Source organism: Pezoporus flaviventris, unplaced genomic scaffold (assembly GCF_033815535.1).
Source record: "Pezoporus flaviventris isolate CSIRO_AGI_PZ_B2104156 unplaced genomic scaffold, CSIRO_AGI_Pfla_v1 ptg000038l, whole genome shotgun sequence".
Lineage (NCBI taxonomy): Eukaryota > Metazoa > Chordata > Aves > Psittaciformes > Psittacidae > Pezoporus > Pezoporus flaviventris.
This window is the reverse complement of record NW_026892586.1, coordinates 175,702-189,280: the sequence shown is the minus strand read 5'-3', so window position 1 is coordinate 189,280 and position 13,579 is coordinate 175,702. Positions and strand designations below refer to the sequence as shown.

General features: G+C 48.7%; 1 protein-coding gene across 4 annotated transcripts in view; it reads left to right on the top strand.

The window, feature by feature from the left end:
- The first annotated feature begins 1,154 nt into the window (after nucleotides 1-1,154).
- LOC133275272 (vacuolar protein sorting-associated protein 35-like) overlaps nucleotides 1,155-13,579 on the top strand; it is a 30,941-nt gene continuing 18,516 nt past the window's right edge. For 2 of the 4 annotated variants that reach the window (XM_061465122.1, XM_061465120.1), the window contains exon 1: nucleotides 1,155-1,307. In XM_061465122.1, the coding sequence (XP_061321106.1) occupies nucleotides 1,302-1,307 (6 nt within the window). In that variant the 5' untranslated portion in view covers nucleotides 1,155-1,301. Of the gene's footprint in view, nucleotides 1,308-5,506; nucleotides 6,426-13,329; nucleotides 13,501-13,579 lie in introns of those variants that run through there. The other 2 variants (XM_061465121.1, XM_061465123.1) reach the window with 2 other exon arrangements.

Here is a 13,579-nt window from a genome sequence, read left to right as displayed (position 1 = left end):
CCTCACAGTGTACTTTTCACCTTTGGCACAGTTGGACACCTCAGTAATCACACAACTAGCTGAAACTAGCCATATCTGTAATTCTTCTGGTAGCTAGCAAAGATTTAAAACAGTGTGACCTTCCTGCAAAATAGTGCAGCCGTTATAGAGTGGTTTTTAGAAATGAAAGTTCATCTGCTGTGCTTCAGAGAGGCTGGATTTATACCTAAAGAACAAGAGTGATAATTGTATAGTGCATTTGCCTCAAATGAAACTGTTGACATTAATTTGTGACATACTCAGCAGTTGAACATGTTATAAATGTGGCTCAAATAAATTGACGAGAGCCAGACCAATGAATCAAATCGGTTTATTGAGCAAGCGACAGCAAGCAAAACAGCGCTGGGTGGCCGGGGAGTCTCCGCTCCGCCAACGGCACGCAACCCACTTCCCCAAAGTCACTGGTTTTATACTCTTCTTCATCCGATATACGTGTCACTTCTTGGCGTACTCTGCGTCTGTGTGGCCTGTTGATAAGGGGTCTCATTCTGCCTCCCGGTGGGTGTGGGGAGGAAGGCTCCTTATCTCCTTCCCCATACATCGTTTACTTTAACGGATGCCTGCGGTCTATAAGCAAAATGTCAAAGCGTCGTAATTTTCCAGTAAGTCTTAAGCAAGCAAGATTTGATTAACAAACAGGAATTTACTCATCACAAACAGGTCTCCTGTTTGACCATTTGGTCCTTTGCAATCCAGTGAAGCAGAAAGAGCCACTACTGTCTGAGAAGAGCAAAAGAGACTTGGGAAAAGAAGGGGATTGGGATCACCTCCTCTTTTTTAATTAAGGGTATTTTAAATTAGGGATCTTGATCAAGGCACCGCGGCTGCAGTACACACTCAGGGAAAGAGCTGCGGCAGAGATCAGCGATCCAGGGTCGCGCCGCCCTTCCCTCACCACTGCAGTCCGAGGCCCGCGGCGGCGGCTCCACTGACAGCCACATCCTCAGGCCTGTGGCTTCTTTCACACCGATCGCAGACAAAGGAGGTCGAGACCAACCGGGGAGGAGCCCGGAGGCGCAGCTTGGCCAGGCCCCGGAGGGCTCCGCTCCCGTCGCCCCCGCGCGGTACCTGATGATGCTGGGCTGACTGAAGCCCACCCACCATTCACACTCACCCCACCGCAGCGCTCGAGCCTCTGCGCGACAAGGTCGGACAGCGGACTGGCCGACCCCACCTCCAATCATCGGCTTCTACGTCAATTGGCCCGGAGTGCACCACTTCCTCAGAGCTGGCCAATGGGAAGGGTGTGATGGTGTAGTCATATGATGGTGTGTGGCGCTGTAGGCTGTTGTTGGCAGGGATCGTGTGTGGCGGCGTGGCGGCCATGGTGAGGGTCAGCGGGGCGGCCATGGTGAGGGTCAGCGGGGCTGGGCGGCTGCGGGAGCGCTGGGTGTAGCCTAGCTGCTGCCGTGTGTGCGGGCGGGAGGGGCCCGTCCCGCCTCAGCCGGTGGCCGAGGGGCAGGCCCGTTCGGCCAGGGCCCGGCTGGAGCCGGGGGCTCCTATTCGGGAGTGCTGTCAGCGGTCGTGCCCGGCGAATGGTGAGCGCGGGTCTTGGCTGGTTGCGGAGGCCGTAGCCGGGCTTGGGGGCCGTTGGCCCGGCCCGGGTGGAGCTGAGGTGAGGGCTGGGCCCGCGGTAGCGGTTCGCGCGGTGGTGATGGTTGCCTGTGGGCCGTCGCTGCTTGTGTCAAAGCAGTCGCTGCTGTGCTGGCCTTCACTGAGTTCGCTTGTGGGGCCGCAGGGAAGGTCGCAGGTCGGCGTGTTGGCTGGGGAGACCCTGGCGCACCTGTGGCCCGAGTTGAGATGTGCTATAGTGTGCTGCTCCTGCCAGCCCCAGGCTGTGGCCCCTCTGGCACTGTGCAGGTACGCTTCTCTTGTCTGCATAGTAGTCTCCCTCTGGGGTAGTTTCTCCCGACCTTTCAGTCTTGAGGTGTCAGACTGTCTTAATAAACGTCTTTTCTCGCAAACATTGTGGTTTTCTGTTGCTGAGTTCAGCTCCATAGAGCTTCGGGAGCACACGTTGGTGTTTATTAGAGGCAAACCTGAAATTTTAGCATAGAAATAGCTCTTATTGAGAAATGCTTTTTAGTTTCCAGTAAAAATAAGGGGACATTCAGTTTTCCTAGTAAAACTGAAAGTCTGCCTGTGTCTTCTGCAGCATTTAATAATCAAACTTTAAGCAGCACTTGCTGTAACCATCACAGTCTGTTAATTGACTGAAGTGTGGAATATAAACAGTAGCAGTAGTATCTAGATAATGAGGCAGAAATTAACTGCGTGCTTTATGAAGCAGGAATTGCACAGTTTTTAGGCTTCTGGGAGAGACTTTCAAGTTATGTGTATGTTGTTATCAGTTTAATACTACCTTCTCTAGAGGTGGAGGGGGCAAAACCCGTAGTGTTATTTGAGAGATGAATGGAAAAAAATTAGGTAATGCAAAATGCTAAATCTATGTAGATGTTTAAGTGCTTTTAACAAGACTGATTTTAAGAGGGCTCTGTTTGTTCTTGATCATCCCATGATTAAAAGTCCAGCCCCTTAATTCTTGTTAATGTCTTGTGATTTCCTGTGGCAGTAAGTACCAGTTTAAATATGTGAAAAAAATCTTTTTTTCTCTCTGGCTCATCTTTGAGCTCCTGTACTGTGAGATAGAAGTTCTGAAGTTGCCTTGAATACTTCAGAATAATGCTTCCAATGGGGTATAAAATGCTTATGCATTTTTGGTGAATTCCAGGCAGCTCAATGATTTTTACAGAATTGCATTGTGTGCACCCAGGCTTCATCTGTAGTCTGGCAGCTGTCCTGATCTGCTTCTGTAGCTAATCCATCTTCTGTCTTGGGTAGTGTTCATTTTAAATGTCTTAAGGGTGACTGGTTGGTAGTAGTCCTAATAAATCCAACTAGGAAGAGGCAGAAAACCTCCTTGGATAAATCCCATTCATTATGGTACTAAGCACAAGAATGTGAGTAGATGGAAGTAAAAGTAATGTGTGGAACAGGCTGCGAGCACATCAGTTATCTAAAGAATCATAGAATAGAATCATAGAATCGTAGAATAGTTAGGGTTGGAAAGGACCTTAAGATCATCTAGTTCCAACCCCCCTGCCATGGGCAGGGACACCTTAAGCTAAATCATATCACCCAAGGCCTTGTCCAACCTGGCCTTGAACACTGCCAGGGATGGAGCATTCACAACCTCCCTGGGCAACCTATTCCAGTGCCTCACCACCCTAACAGGAAAGAATTTCCTTCTTATATCCAATCTAAACTTCCCCTGTTTAAGTTTTAACCCGTTACCCCTTGTCCTGTCACTACAGTCTCTAATGAAGAGTCCCTCTGCAGCATCCCTATAGGCCCCCTTCAGATCCTGGAAGGCTGCTATGAGGTCTCCACGCAGCTTTCTCTTCTCCAGGCTGAACAGCCCCAACTTCCTCAGCCTGTCTTCATATGGGAGGTGCTCCAGTCCCCTGATCATTCTCGTGGCCCTTCTCTGGCCTTGTTCCAACAGTTCCATGTCCTTTTTATGTTGACACCAGAACTGCACACAGTACTCCAGGTGAGGTCTCACAAGAGCTGAGTAGAGGGTCAGGATCACCTCCTTTGACCTGCTGGTCACGCTCATTTTGATGCAGCCCAGGATACGGTTGGCTTTCTGTGCTGCAAGCGCACACTGCCAGCTCATGTTCATTTTCTCATCAACCAACACCCCCAAGTCCTTCTCCACAGGGCTGCTCTGAATCTCTTCTCTGTCCAACTTGTAGCTGTGCCTGGGATTTCTCTGACCCAGGTGTAGGACCTTGCACTTGGCATGGTTAAACCTCATGAGGTTGGCATCAGCCCACCTCACAAGCGTGTCAAGCTCCCTCTGGATGGCATTCCTTCCTTCCAGGGTATCAACCGAACCACACAGCTTGGTGTCATTGGCAAACTTGCTGAGGGCGCACTCAATCCCACTGTCCATGTCAGCGACAAAGATGTCCAAACAAGACTGGTCCCAACACTGATCCCTGAGGGATGCCACTTGTTACTGGTCTCCAGCCAGACATTGAGCCATTGACCACAACTCTTTGTGTGTGGCCATCCAGCCAGTTCTTTATCCACTGAGTGGTCCATCCATCAAATTGATGTTGCTCCAAGAAAAGTATTTAATAATTTGGAGATTAGATGAAATTGCATTTTAGAATGGAACAGAAGCAAAACCTTCTGCTTGTTTTATTTATACTCTGTATCCAGCTTAAGGTACCAGTGTAGACACAGTTCAGGCTGTTTGGTAGGCTCCATAAGCTTGCCATAAATTCTGCTGTATTTCAATACAATGTAATTCTCTTGAGTACTGTAAATTACCCGGTTTTTAAGTGAAAAGAACATCCTAACTAGTCACACATTGACCCAAGGTAATAACCATCCACAGAGTGCAGCTGTCACTTGATGATAACCATGTGTGGAAACATCTGTAATTCTGAAGCTGAAAGTAGCTTGCTTTCTGAAGTAGAAAGAAAAGGGTAAGCTGAGTATTTAATACACAGACTTTGAAAAGTAAGAGAGTTGGAACTTGTTCAGTGGTGCTGTTAAGGTGTTTTCATATAGAAGTCAAGCTGCTACAAACACCACCTCAGGTTGCTTCTGTTGTATGCTTGTGGCAGTGGTAGGTTATCACTACCTGTATGACTGTACAATGCCAATATTGTCTTTAGACATGAAGTGCAGTACCCTTGTAGTACAAACATCTTTGGACCAGTCACCTTCTCAGTCATACTGGAACACATACAAATGTGATTTTACTCTTAATCTTGAAGAGATATAGAAGATAGCCAGCATGGCTTCACTAAGGGAAAATTCTGCCTGACCAATTTGGTGGCCTTCTATGATGGGGCTACAGAATTGATGGACAGGGGTAGAGCAGTTGATGTCATCTACCTGGACTTGTGCAAAGCGTTTGACACTGTCCCACATGACATCCTTGTCTCTAAATTAGCGAGACATCGATTTGATGGATGGACCACTCAGTGGATAAAGAACTGGCTAGATGGCTGCATACAAAGAGTTGTGGTCAATGGCTGGAGACCAGTAATGAGTGGTGTCCCTCAGGGATGGGTGTTGGGACCAGCCTTGTTCAACATCTTTGTCGCTGACATGGACAGTGGGATTGAGTGCACCCTCAGCAAGTTTGCTGATGACACCAAGCTGTGTGGTTCGGTTGATACCCTGGAGGGAAGGAATGCCATCCAGAGGGACCTCGCCATGCTTGTGAGGTGGGCTGATGCCAACATCATGAAGTTTAACCATGCCAAGTGGAAGGTCCTACACCTGGGTCAGAGTAATCCCAGGCACAGCTACAGGTCAGGCAGAGAAGAGATTCAGAGCAGCCCTGCATAGAAGGACTTGGGGGTGTTGGTCGATGAGCAAATGAACATGAGCTGGCAGTGTGCGCTTGCAGCCCAGAAAGCCAACCATATCCTGGGCTTTTAACATACTTCTGATGTGGTTATAGCATATGACAGTCAGCTCAGTAGTGATGTATCTTCTCTAAAGCACTAGTGTGGGTTCAGGGGATGGTAGAATGTAGCATGTTCTGGCAAAGACATAATTCAGCAAGTCTGTTACATGATGTTTTGATATTTGTTGCACATTAGTCTCAGCACTGTCAACTTCTGTTCCTTGAAATTCCAATCTGTCGTGGAATAAATAAAGCTTAGCAATTGCAGCAAAGTTCTGCTGGCAGAGCATTCTTGTTTCACAGCTGGAGGTTTTCTAAGAATTTGCCTATTGGATAGCCTGGGAAGTAGGGTCATCTAGCCATAGATGCTATTGTTGCTTTATGCTTAAATTTTTTCTTGAAACATCTGCACTTAGTTAATTATAGAGAGAGCTTTGTAAGAGGTGGAATCATTCTAATTAGCATAGGTGGCTTTTTCCATTGACTAAATGGACTCATTAATTATTGGCATGGTTTGAATATTACTGAGGCACATTGAGTCCTAGAAGTGATGGTTAGAAAGAACCTTTATCTCCTATAACCCTGCTCCTTGAAGCAGGATCATCAGTGTTGGATCATATCAGCCTTGCTTTTGTCTAGCTGGGTGATGGAAGACTTTCAAGGGCAGTTTCACTGCTTATTTGGGTGTGATGGAGGCAAGAGGAGTGTTGCTTGGCATTGTCTGTTTCCTGTATGTGGAAAAGGGTACAGGGGAAAACAAGGGGGAGATACTGTCTGTGAGTCTTCAGGGAGATTCCAATTGCAGAATAAGAATCTAATTAAATATGGGAGAAAATGGGTGTTCCAAGGCTGCAGTGCTCTATAACCAGGAAGTTTCTGATAAATGAAAACCTTTCTATTTTAATGAAGACATCAGTGCCCAAAAGGCACTTATGGGGACTGCACACATGGGGTGTTGTCCTGGGTTCAGCAGTAGCAGTCCTGTTTTTTCCTTTGTGTTAACTGGTGCAGTGCTGTGTTTTGACTTCTAGCTTGAGAACAGTGTTGGTGAAGCCGATGTTGTCGGTTGTTGCTAAGTGATGTTTACCCTGACCAAGGACTCTGTGGGGCTCATGCTCTGCCAGGGAGGAGGGGAAGCTGTGAGGAGGCAGAGACGGGGCGCCTGACCCGGGCTAGCCGGGGAGGTATTCCATACCACAGCACGTCATGCCCGGGGTGGGGGGTAACTGGGAGTTACCCGGAAGGACAGGAGCTTCCGGGTGGAACTCGTTTTCTTGGCCGGTGGTATCATATTCTCTTCCCTTGTTATTTTCCCTTATCACTGTTTTAGCTGATAGTAGCGGTGGTGATTTGTTGCTGGACTGTTCTTGTCTCAACCCGTGGGAGTTGCACTCTCTCGATCCTCCTCCCCATTCCTCCGGGAGCGGGGAAGGGGAGAGCCCCGGTGCAGGGGGGGGGGAGACGGACACGGACCTTGATTGTTGTCAGCTCGGCACCACTCACTGGGAGTGAGTGAACAAGTTACCTGACTGGGTTTAAACCACGACAGTTCTTTTTGGCGCCCAACGTGGGGCACGAGGGGTTGAGATAAGAACAGATCTGACTGGATTGATAGTCACTCGTCACAATGCTGATTTATTGGCTCTCAAGGTTTTTCCTCTTGATCTCACAGTTTCAGTATACCATATCTTACGTCCATCCGGTATTGGCTGTATTAGTGTTTTTCAAGTGTGGGGCTTGGGCTAAGGTTTTTATCCCATTGTACTTTATGGTAATGACTTGTAATACAATAGAATCATTGATCATGAAACTGATCTGGTTTATGTTCCCAGTGTGGTCACCACCTTTATACTTTGGGAGGTATATGATGGAGGTGCTTAGCAATTACACATCTTTTTTCTCCTTCTCAGGTGCTCAACCTGTGAAGGAGACATCCTTTTACCCTCCTAGTCGTCCCCCAGACCATTTACATTTGAGAGTTTTGAATTTTTTGAATGGCCTTTTAATGCTGTTGAGACTTGTTTACTGATGGTGATGGGAATCACCATCCTAACACGCATACAGAGTGTGTTTTGCCCACTACTGATTTCAAGAGTTAAGCAGATTCAGGTTTGGGTCTTGTCTGGGGTCAAAAGATGATGTAGGAGGACCGTGAGATTTTCCCAGAGGCTGGACAGCCATGAGTGGCAGGGTGTGTGGGATAGTATGGGCAAGTATCTAGGTCAGTGGGCCCCTCCAGTATTTTGGAATTTCACTACCGAACAACTGCAAAATCCAGAAGAATTAGTAAAACACTTAAATGAGGTGTGTGGTCATTCTGGCCATACCAGAGATGGACAAATCACGGCAACGTGCTGGGGCTTGGCCTATGCTTACAGGGCCTTGTTCAAGACTATCCAGCACCTTCAAAAGGAAAAGAATATCGGCGGATTTGAGGGCAAAGCGACAGTCGCTACTCAAACTTTGGCTGCAATGAACTGCGCAGCTACCCCAGTGGCAAGTACAGCAGCTGCTCAAACTTCAACTGCAACAGACAGCGCGGTTACCCCAGCTCCAAGCACGGTAGCTACACCACCCCCAGCAACAAGTACAGTCGCTACTCAAACCACAGTGATAATCACTGCAGCCAAACCAGAGGACCAATTCGTACCAATATCAGTTGCCCCTGTACGCAAGAGAACAAGCAAAAAGGAGGCAAAAAGGGTGAAGCGAGATGAAGAACCAATGAATTCACCACCCGGTCCAGAATCTGATCAGGAGTCATCATCACATGACGAAGAAGAAGAAGAAGAGGTAACTTCTCGACCTCGGACCTCAACCGAGCTGCGGAATATGCGAAAAGATTTTACCCGTCAACCAGGGGAGCACATCATCACCTGGTTACTCCGATGCTGGGACAATGGGGCCGATGGTCACGAACTAGAAGGTACAGAAGCCAAGCAGCTGGGATCACTTGCTAGAGAAGGGGGAATTGACAAAGCAATTGCAAGAGAGAAAAAGTCCCTCAGCCTTTGGAGGAGGCTCTTGGCAGCTGTGAAAGAAAGGTTTCCGTACAAGGACGATGTTACGAGTCGTTCGGCCAAGTGGACTACTATAGACAAAGGCATCCAGTCTCTGAGGGAATCGGCCATCGTAGAGATGATCTATCACATCAAGCCGAATAACGGGGATACACCTATAGATCCAGATGAAGTTGAATGTACACGACCCATGTGGCGAAAACTTACACGGAATGCACCGTCATCATATGCCCATTCATTGGCAACAGTGACCTGGAATGACATAGTACCACTAACAGTGGATGAAATGGTTCATAAACTCCGAGAGTTCGAAGACAATCTCACTCCTTCCATCATCTCAGCTGTGAAAAAACTGTCCCAGGACCTCGACAAATTGAGGGACGATGTATCTGATTTATCCAGCTCCTCACGTGTACCAACACGCGTCTCAGCTATTAACAAAAGACGTCCTATTGTTCAAGAGAGGAGATACAGAAGGTATACGCCACGGGCTACCCTATGGTTTTACCTGCTGGATCACGGAGAAGACATGACAAAGTGGGATGGAAAACCTACTTCAGCTTTGGAGGAACAGGTGAGTGAACTGAAGAGGGGAGCAAGGGCCAAGACTGATCGTCCCATGAGAGCTACGGCTTCAGTCTCTGGTGAGCAGTTTCCCAGATGGAGTGTAAGAGCTGATTTTACTCCAGCTCCTGTGATAACGAAGAATAATCCCTTTCAACACGACTTAAGTGTCCAATGCTGTGACGACCATTAGAGGGGCCCTGCCTCCAGCCAGGTGGAGGTAGGGGACAATCGGATTTACTGGACTGTGTGGATCAGATGGCCTGGCACATCAGTCCCACAGAAGTATAAGGCTCTAGTAGATACCGGTGCACAGTGTACCCTGCTGCCATCAAGCTGTCAAGGGGTGGAACCCATCTATATCTCTGGAGTAACAGGAGGATGCCAAGAGTTGACTGTGCTGGAGGCTGAAATCAGCCTGACTGGGAGGGAGTGGCAAAAGCACCCTATTGTGACTGGTCCAGAGGCTCCATGCATCCTCGGCATAGACTACCTCAAGAGAGGGTACTTCAAAGACCCAAAAGGGTACCGGTGGGCTTTTGGTATTGCTGCTTTGGAGACTGAGGAAATTGAGCAGCTGTCCACCTTGCCTGGTCTCTCAGAAGATCCCTCTGCTGTGGGGTTGCTGAAAGCTGAAGAACAACAAGTGCCAATTGCGACCACAACAGTGCACCGGCGGCAATATCGCACCAACCGAGACTCCCTGATTCCCATCCATCAGCTGATCCGTAGACTGGAGAGTCAGGGGGTGATCAGCAGGACCCGCTCACCCTTCAAAAGCCCCATATGGCCAGTGCGAAAGTCTAATGGAGAATGGAGACTAACAGTAGACTATCGTGGCCTGAATGAAGTCACACCACCCTTGAGTGCTGCCGTACCGGACATGCTAGAACTTCAGTATGAACTAGAGTCAAAGGCAGCCAAGTGGTATGCCACGATTGATATTGCCAATGCATTTTTCTCCATTCCTTTGGCAGCAGAGTGCAGGCCACAGTTTGCTTTTACTTGGAGGGGTGTCCAGTTCACTTGGAACCGACTGCCCCAGGGGTGGAAACACAGCCCTACCATTTGCCATGGACTGATCCAGACTGCACTGGAACAGGGGCAAGCTCCAGAACACCTGCAATACATTGATGACATTATTGTGTGGGGCGATACAGCGGAAGAAGTCTTTGAGAAAGGGAGGAAAATAATCCAAATCCTGCTGAAAGCCGGTTTTGCCATAAAACGGAGTAAGGTCAAGGGACCTGCACAGGAGATTCAATTTTGGGGAATAAAATGGCAAGATGGGCGTAGACAGATCCCCACAGATGTGATCAACAAGATAACAGCAATGTCTCCACCAACTAATAAGAAAGAAACGCAAGCTTTCTTGGGTGCAGTGGGGTTCTGGAGAATGCACATCCCAAATTACAGTTCGATTGTAAGCCCTCTCTATCATGTGACCCGGAAGAAGAATGATTTTAAATGGGGCCCTGAGCAGCAACAAGCCTTTGAGCAAATTAAACGTGAGATAGTTCATGCAGTAGCCCTTGGACCAGTCCGGACCGGGCCAGATGTAAAAAATGTGCTGTACACTGCAGCTGGGGAGAACGGTCCTACCTGGAGCCTCTGGCAGAAAGCTCCAGGGGAGACTCGAGGTCGACCCCTCGGCTTTTGGAGTCGGGGATACAAAGGATCTGAGGCCAGCTATACCCCAACTGAGAAAGAGATACTGGCAGCCTATGAAGGGGTTCGAGCTGCTTCGGAAGTGATTGGCACTGAAGCACAGCTCCTCCTGGCACCCCAGTTGCCCGTGCTGGGCTGGATGTTCAAAGGCAGGGTCTCCTCTACACATCATGCAACTGATGCTACATGGAGTAAATGGGCTGCACTAATTACACAACGAACTCGAATAGGAAATCCCAGTCGTCCAGGCATTCTAGAAGTCATCATGGACTGGCCAGAGGGCAAAGATTTCGGAATGTCACCAGAGGAGGAGGTGGTGCGTGCTGAAGAGGCCCCACCATATAATAAACTGTCAGAAAGTGAAAAGCAGTATGCCTTGTTTACTGATGGCTCTTGCCGTATTGTGGGAAAGCATCGGAGATGGAAGGCAGCTGTATGGAGTCCTGGACGACAAGTTGCAGAAACTGCTGAAGGAGAGGGTGAATCGAGTCAATTTGCCGAGGTGAAAGCCATCCAGCTGGCCCTGGACATTGCTGAACGAGAAAAGTGGCCAGTACTTTATCTCTATACTGACTCATGGATGGTGGCAAATGCCCTGTGGGGGTGGTTGAAGCAATGGAAGCAGAGCAACTGGCAACGCAGAGGTAAACCCATCTGGGCTGCTGCACTGTGGAAAGATATTGCTGCCCAGGTGCAGAACCTGGTGGTGAAGGTACGTCATGTAGATGCCCATGTACCCAAGAGTCGGGCCACTGAGGAACACCAGAACAACCAACAAGTGGATAAAGCGGCTAAGATTGAAGTGGCTCAGATGGACTTAGATTGGCAACATAAAGGTGAATTATTTCTGGCCCGCTGGGCCCATGACACTTCAGGCCATCAGGGCAGAGATGCAACATATAGATGGGCCCGTGACCGAGGGGTGGACTTAACAATGGACACTATTGCCCAGGTTATTCATGAGTGTGAAACATGTGCTGCAATTAAACAAGCCAAGCGGTTAAAGCCTCTTTGGTATGGAGGACGATGGTTGAAGTATAAATATGGGGAGGCCTGGCAGATTGACTATATCACACTGCCACCAACCCGCCAAGGCAAGCGCCATGTGCTTACCATGGTGGAAGCAACCACCGGGTGGCTGGAAACATACGCTGTGCCCCATGCCACTGCCCGGAACGCTATCCTGGGCCTTGAGAAACAGATTTTGTGGCGACACGGCACCCCAGAGAGAATTGAGTCAGACAATGGGACTCATTTCCGGAATAACCTTATAGATATTTGGGCCAAAGAGCATGGCATTGAGTGGGTATATCACATCCCCTACCATGCACCAGCCTCTGGGAAAATCGAACGGTACAATGGTCTGTTAAAAACTACCCTGAGAGCGATGGGTGGGGGAACTTTCAAGCATTGGGATACACATTTACCAAAGGCCACCTGGTTGGTCAACACCAGAGGATCTGCCAACAGGGCTGGCCCAGCCCAGTCAGAACTTTTACATATTGTAGAGGGGGACAAAGTTCCCGTGGTGCATATGAAGAATTTGCTGGGGAAGACAGTCTGGGTTATTCCTGCTTCAGGTAAAGGCAAACCCACTCGTGGGATTGCTTTTGCTCAGGGACCTGGATATACTTGGTGGGTAATGCGGGAAGATGGGGAAGTCCGATGTATACCTCAAGGGGATTTGATTTTAGGGGAAAACAGCCAGTGAACTCAATTGTATGCTGTTGCCTGCTGTGTAATGCTTTTATAGCCCATCAACTAGATGTCTCCAGGTCACCAGCGACTGGCCCTGACTTCCCTCCAGCCATCATCCCAACAGAGAATGAACTTGGAACATCATGGACCGAATGGACTCGGCAGCATTATAGGGATTGGTCCATGCACTAAGAAAATGATTTTTTCCTCTTTGTCTGTATGTATATGGATGTATATATGTGGGAGAGCGATGGTGTATTGAAAATGTGGGATCTGAGCACGACGTGAATGGTATGGAATAAGGGGTGGATAATGTCCTGGGTTCAGCAGTAGCAGTCATGTTTTTTCCTTTGTGTTAACTGGTGCAGTGCTGTGTTTTGACTTCTAGCTTGAGAACAGTGTTGGTGAAGCCGATGTTGTCGGTTGTTGCTAAGTGATGTTTACCCTGACCAAGGACTCTGTGGGGCTCATGCTCTCCCAGGGAGGAGGGGAAGCTGTGAGGAGGCAGAGACGGGGCGCCTGACCCGGGCTAGCCGGGGAGGTATTCCATACCACAGCACGTCATGCCCGGGGTGGGGGGTAACTGGGAGTTACCCGGAAGGACAGGAGCTTCCGGGTGGAACTCGTTTTCTTGGCCGGTGGTATCGTATTCTCTTCCCTTGTTATTTTCCCTTATCACTGTTTTAGCTGATAGTAGCGGTGGTGATTTGTTGCTGGACTGTTCTTGTCTCAACCCGTGGGAGTTGCACTCTCTCGATCCTCCTCCCCATTCCTCCGGGAGCGGGGAAGGGGAGAGCCCCGGTGCAGGGGGGGGGGAGACGGACACGGACCTTGATTGTTGTCAGCTCGGCACCACTCACTGGGAGTGAGTGAACAAGTTACCTGACTGGGTTTAAACCACGACAGGTGTGTGGGAGGAGATGGTACTGAGGATACTGGTTTTAAGAAGGTTAGGGTGATGTAGCTCATAGCCTGCTAGCTCATTACTGAGATTTAGTTTAAAAGAGTCTCTGAACCATAAAGAAATGCAGTATGATCCTTGGAAAGGCAAAAGATGTTGAAGGCTTTTGAGGAAAGGTAAGAGGAAGAGGGTCACTGGGATAAGTAGTAGACATGAAGAGTTGTTGCTTCTTTTCAGTTTTCTTTTGCTTTCTGT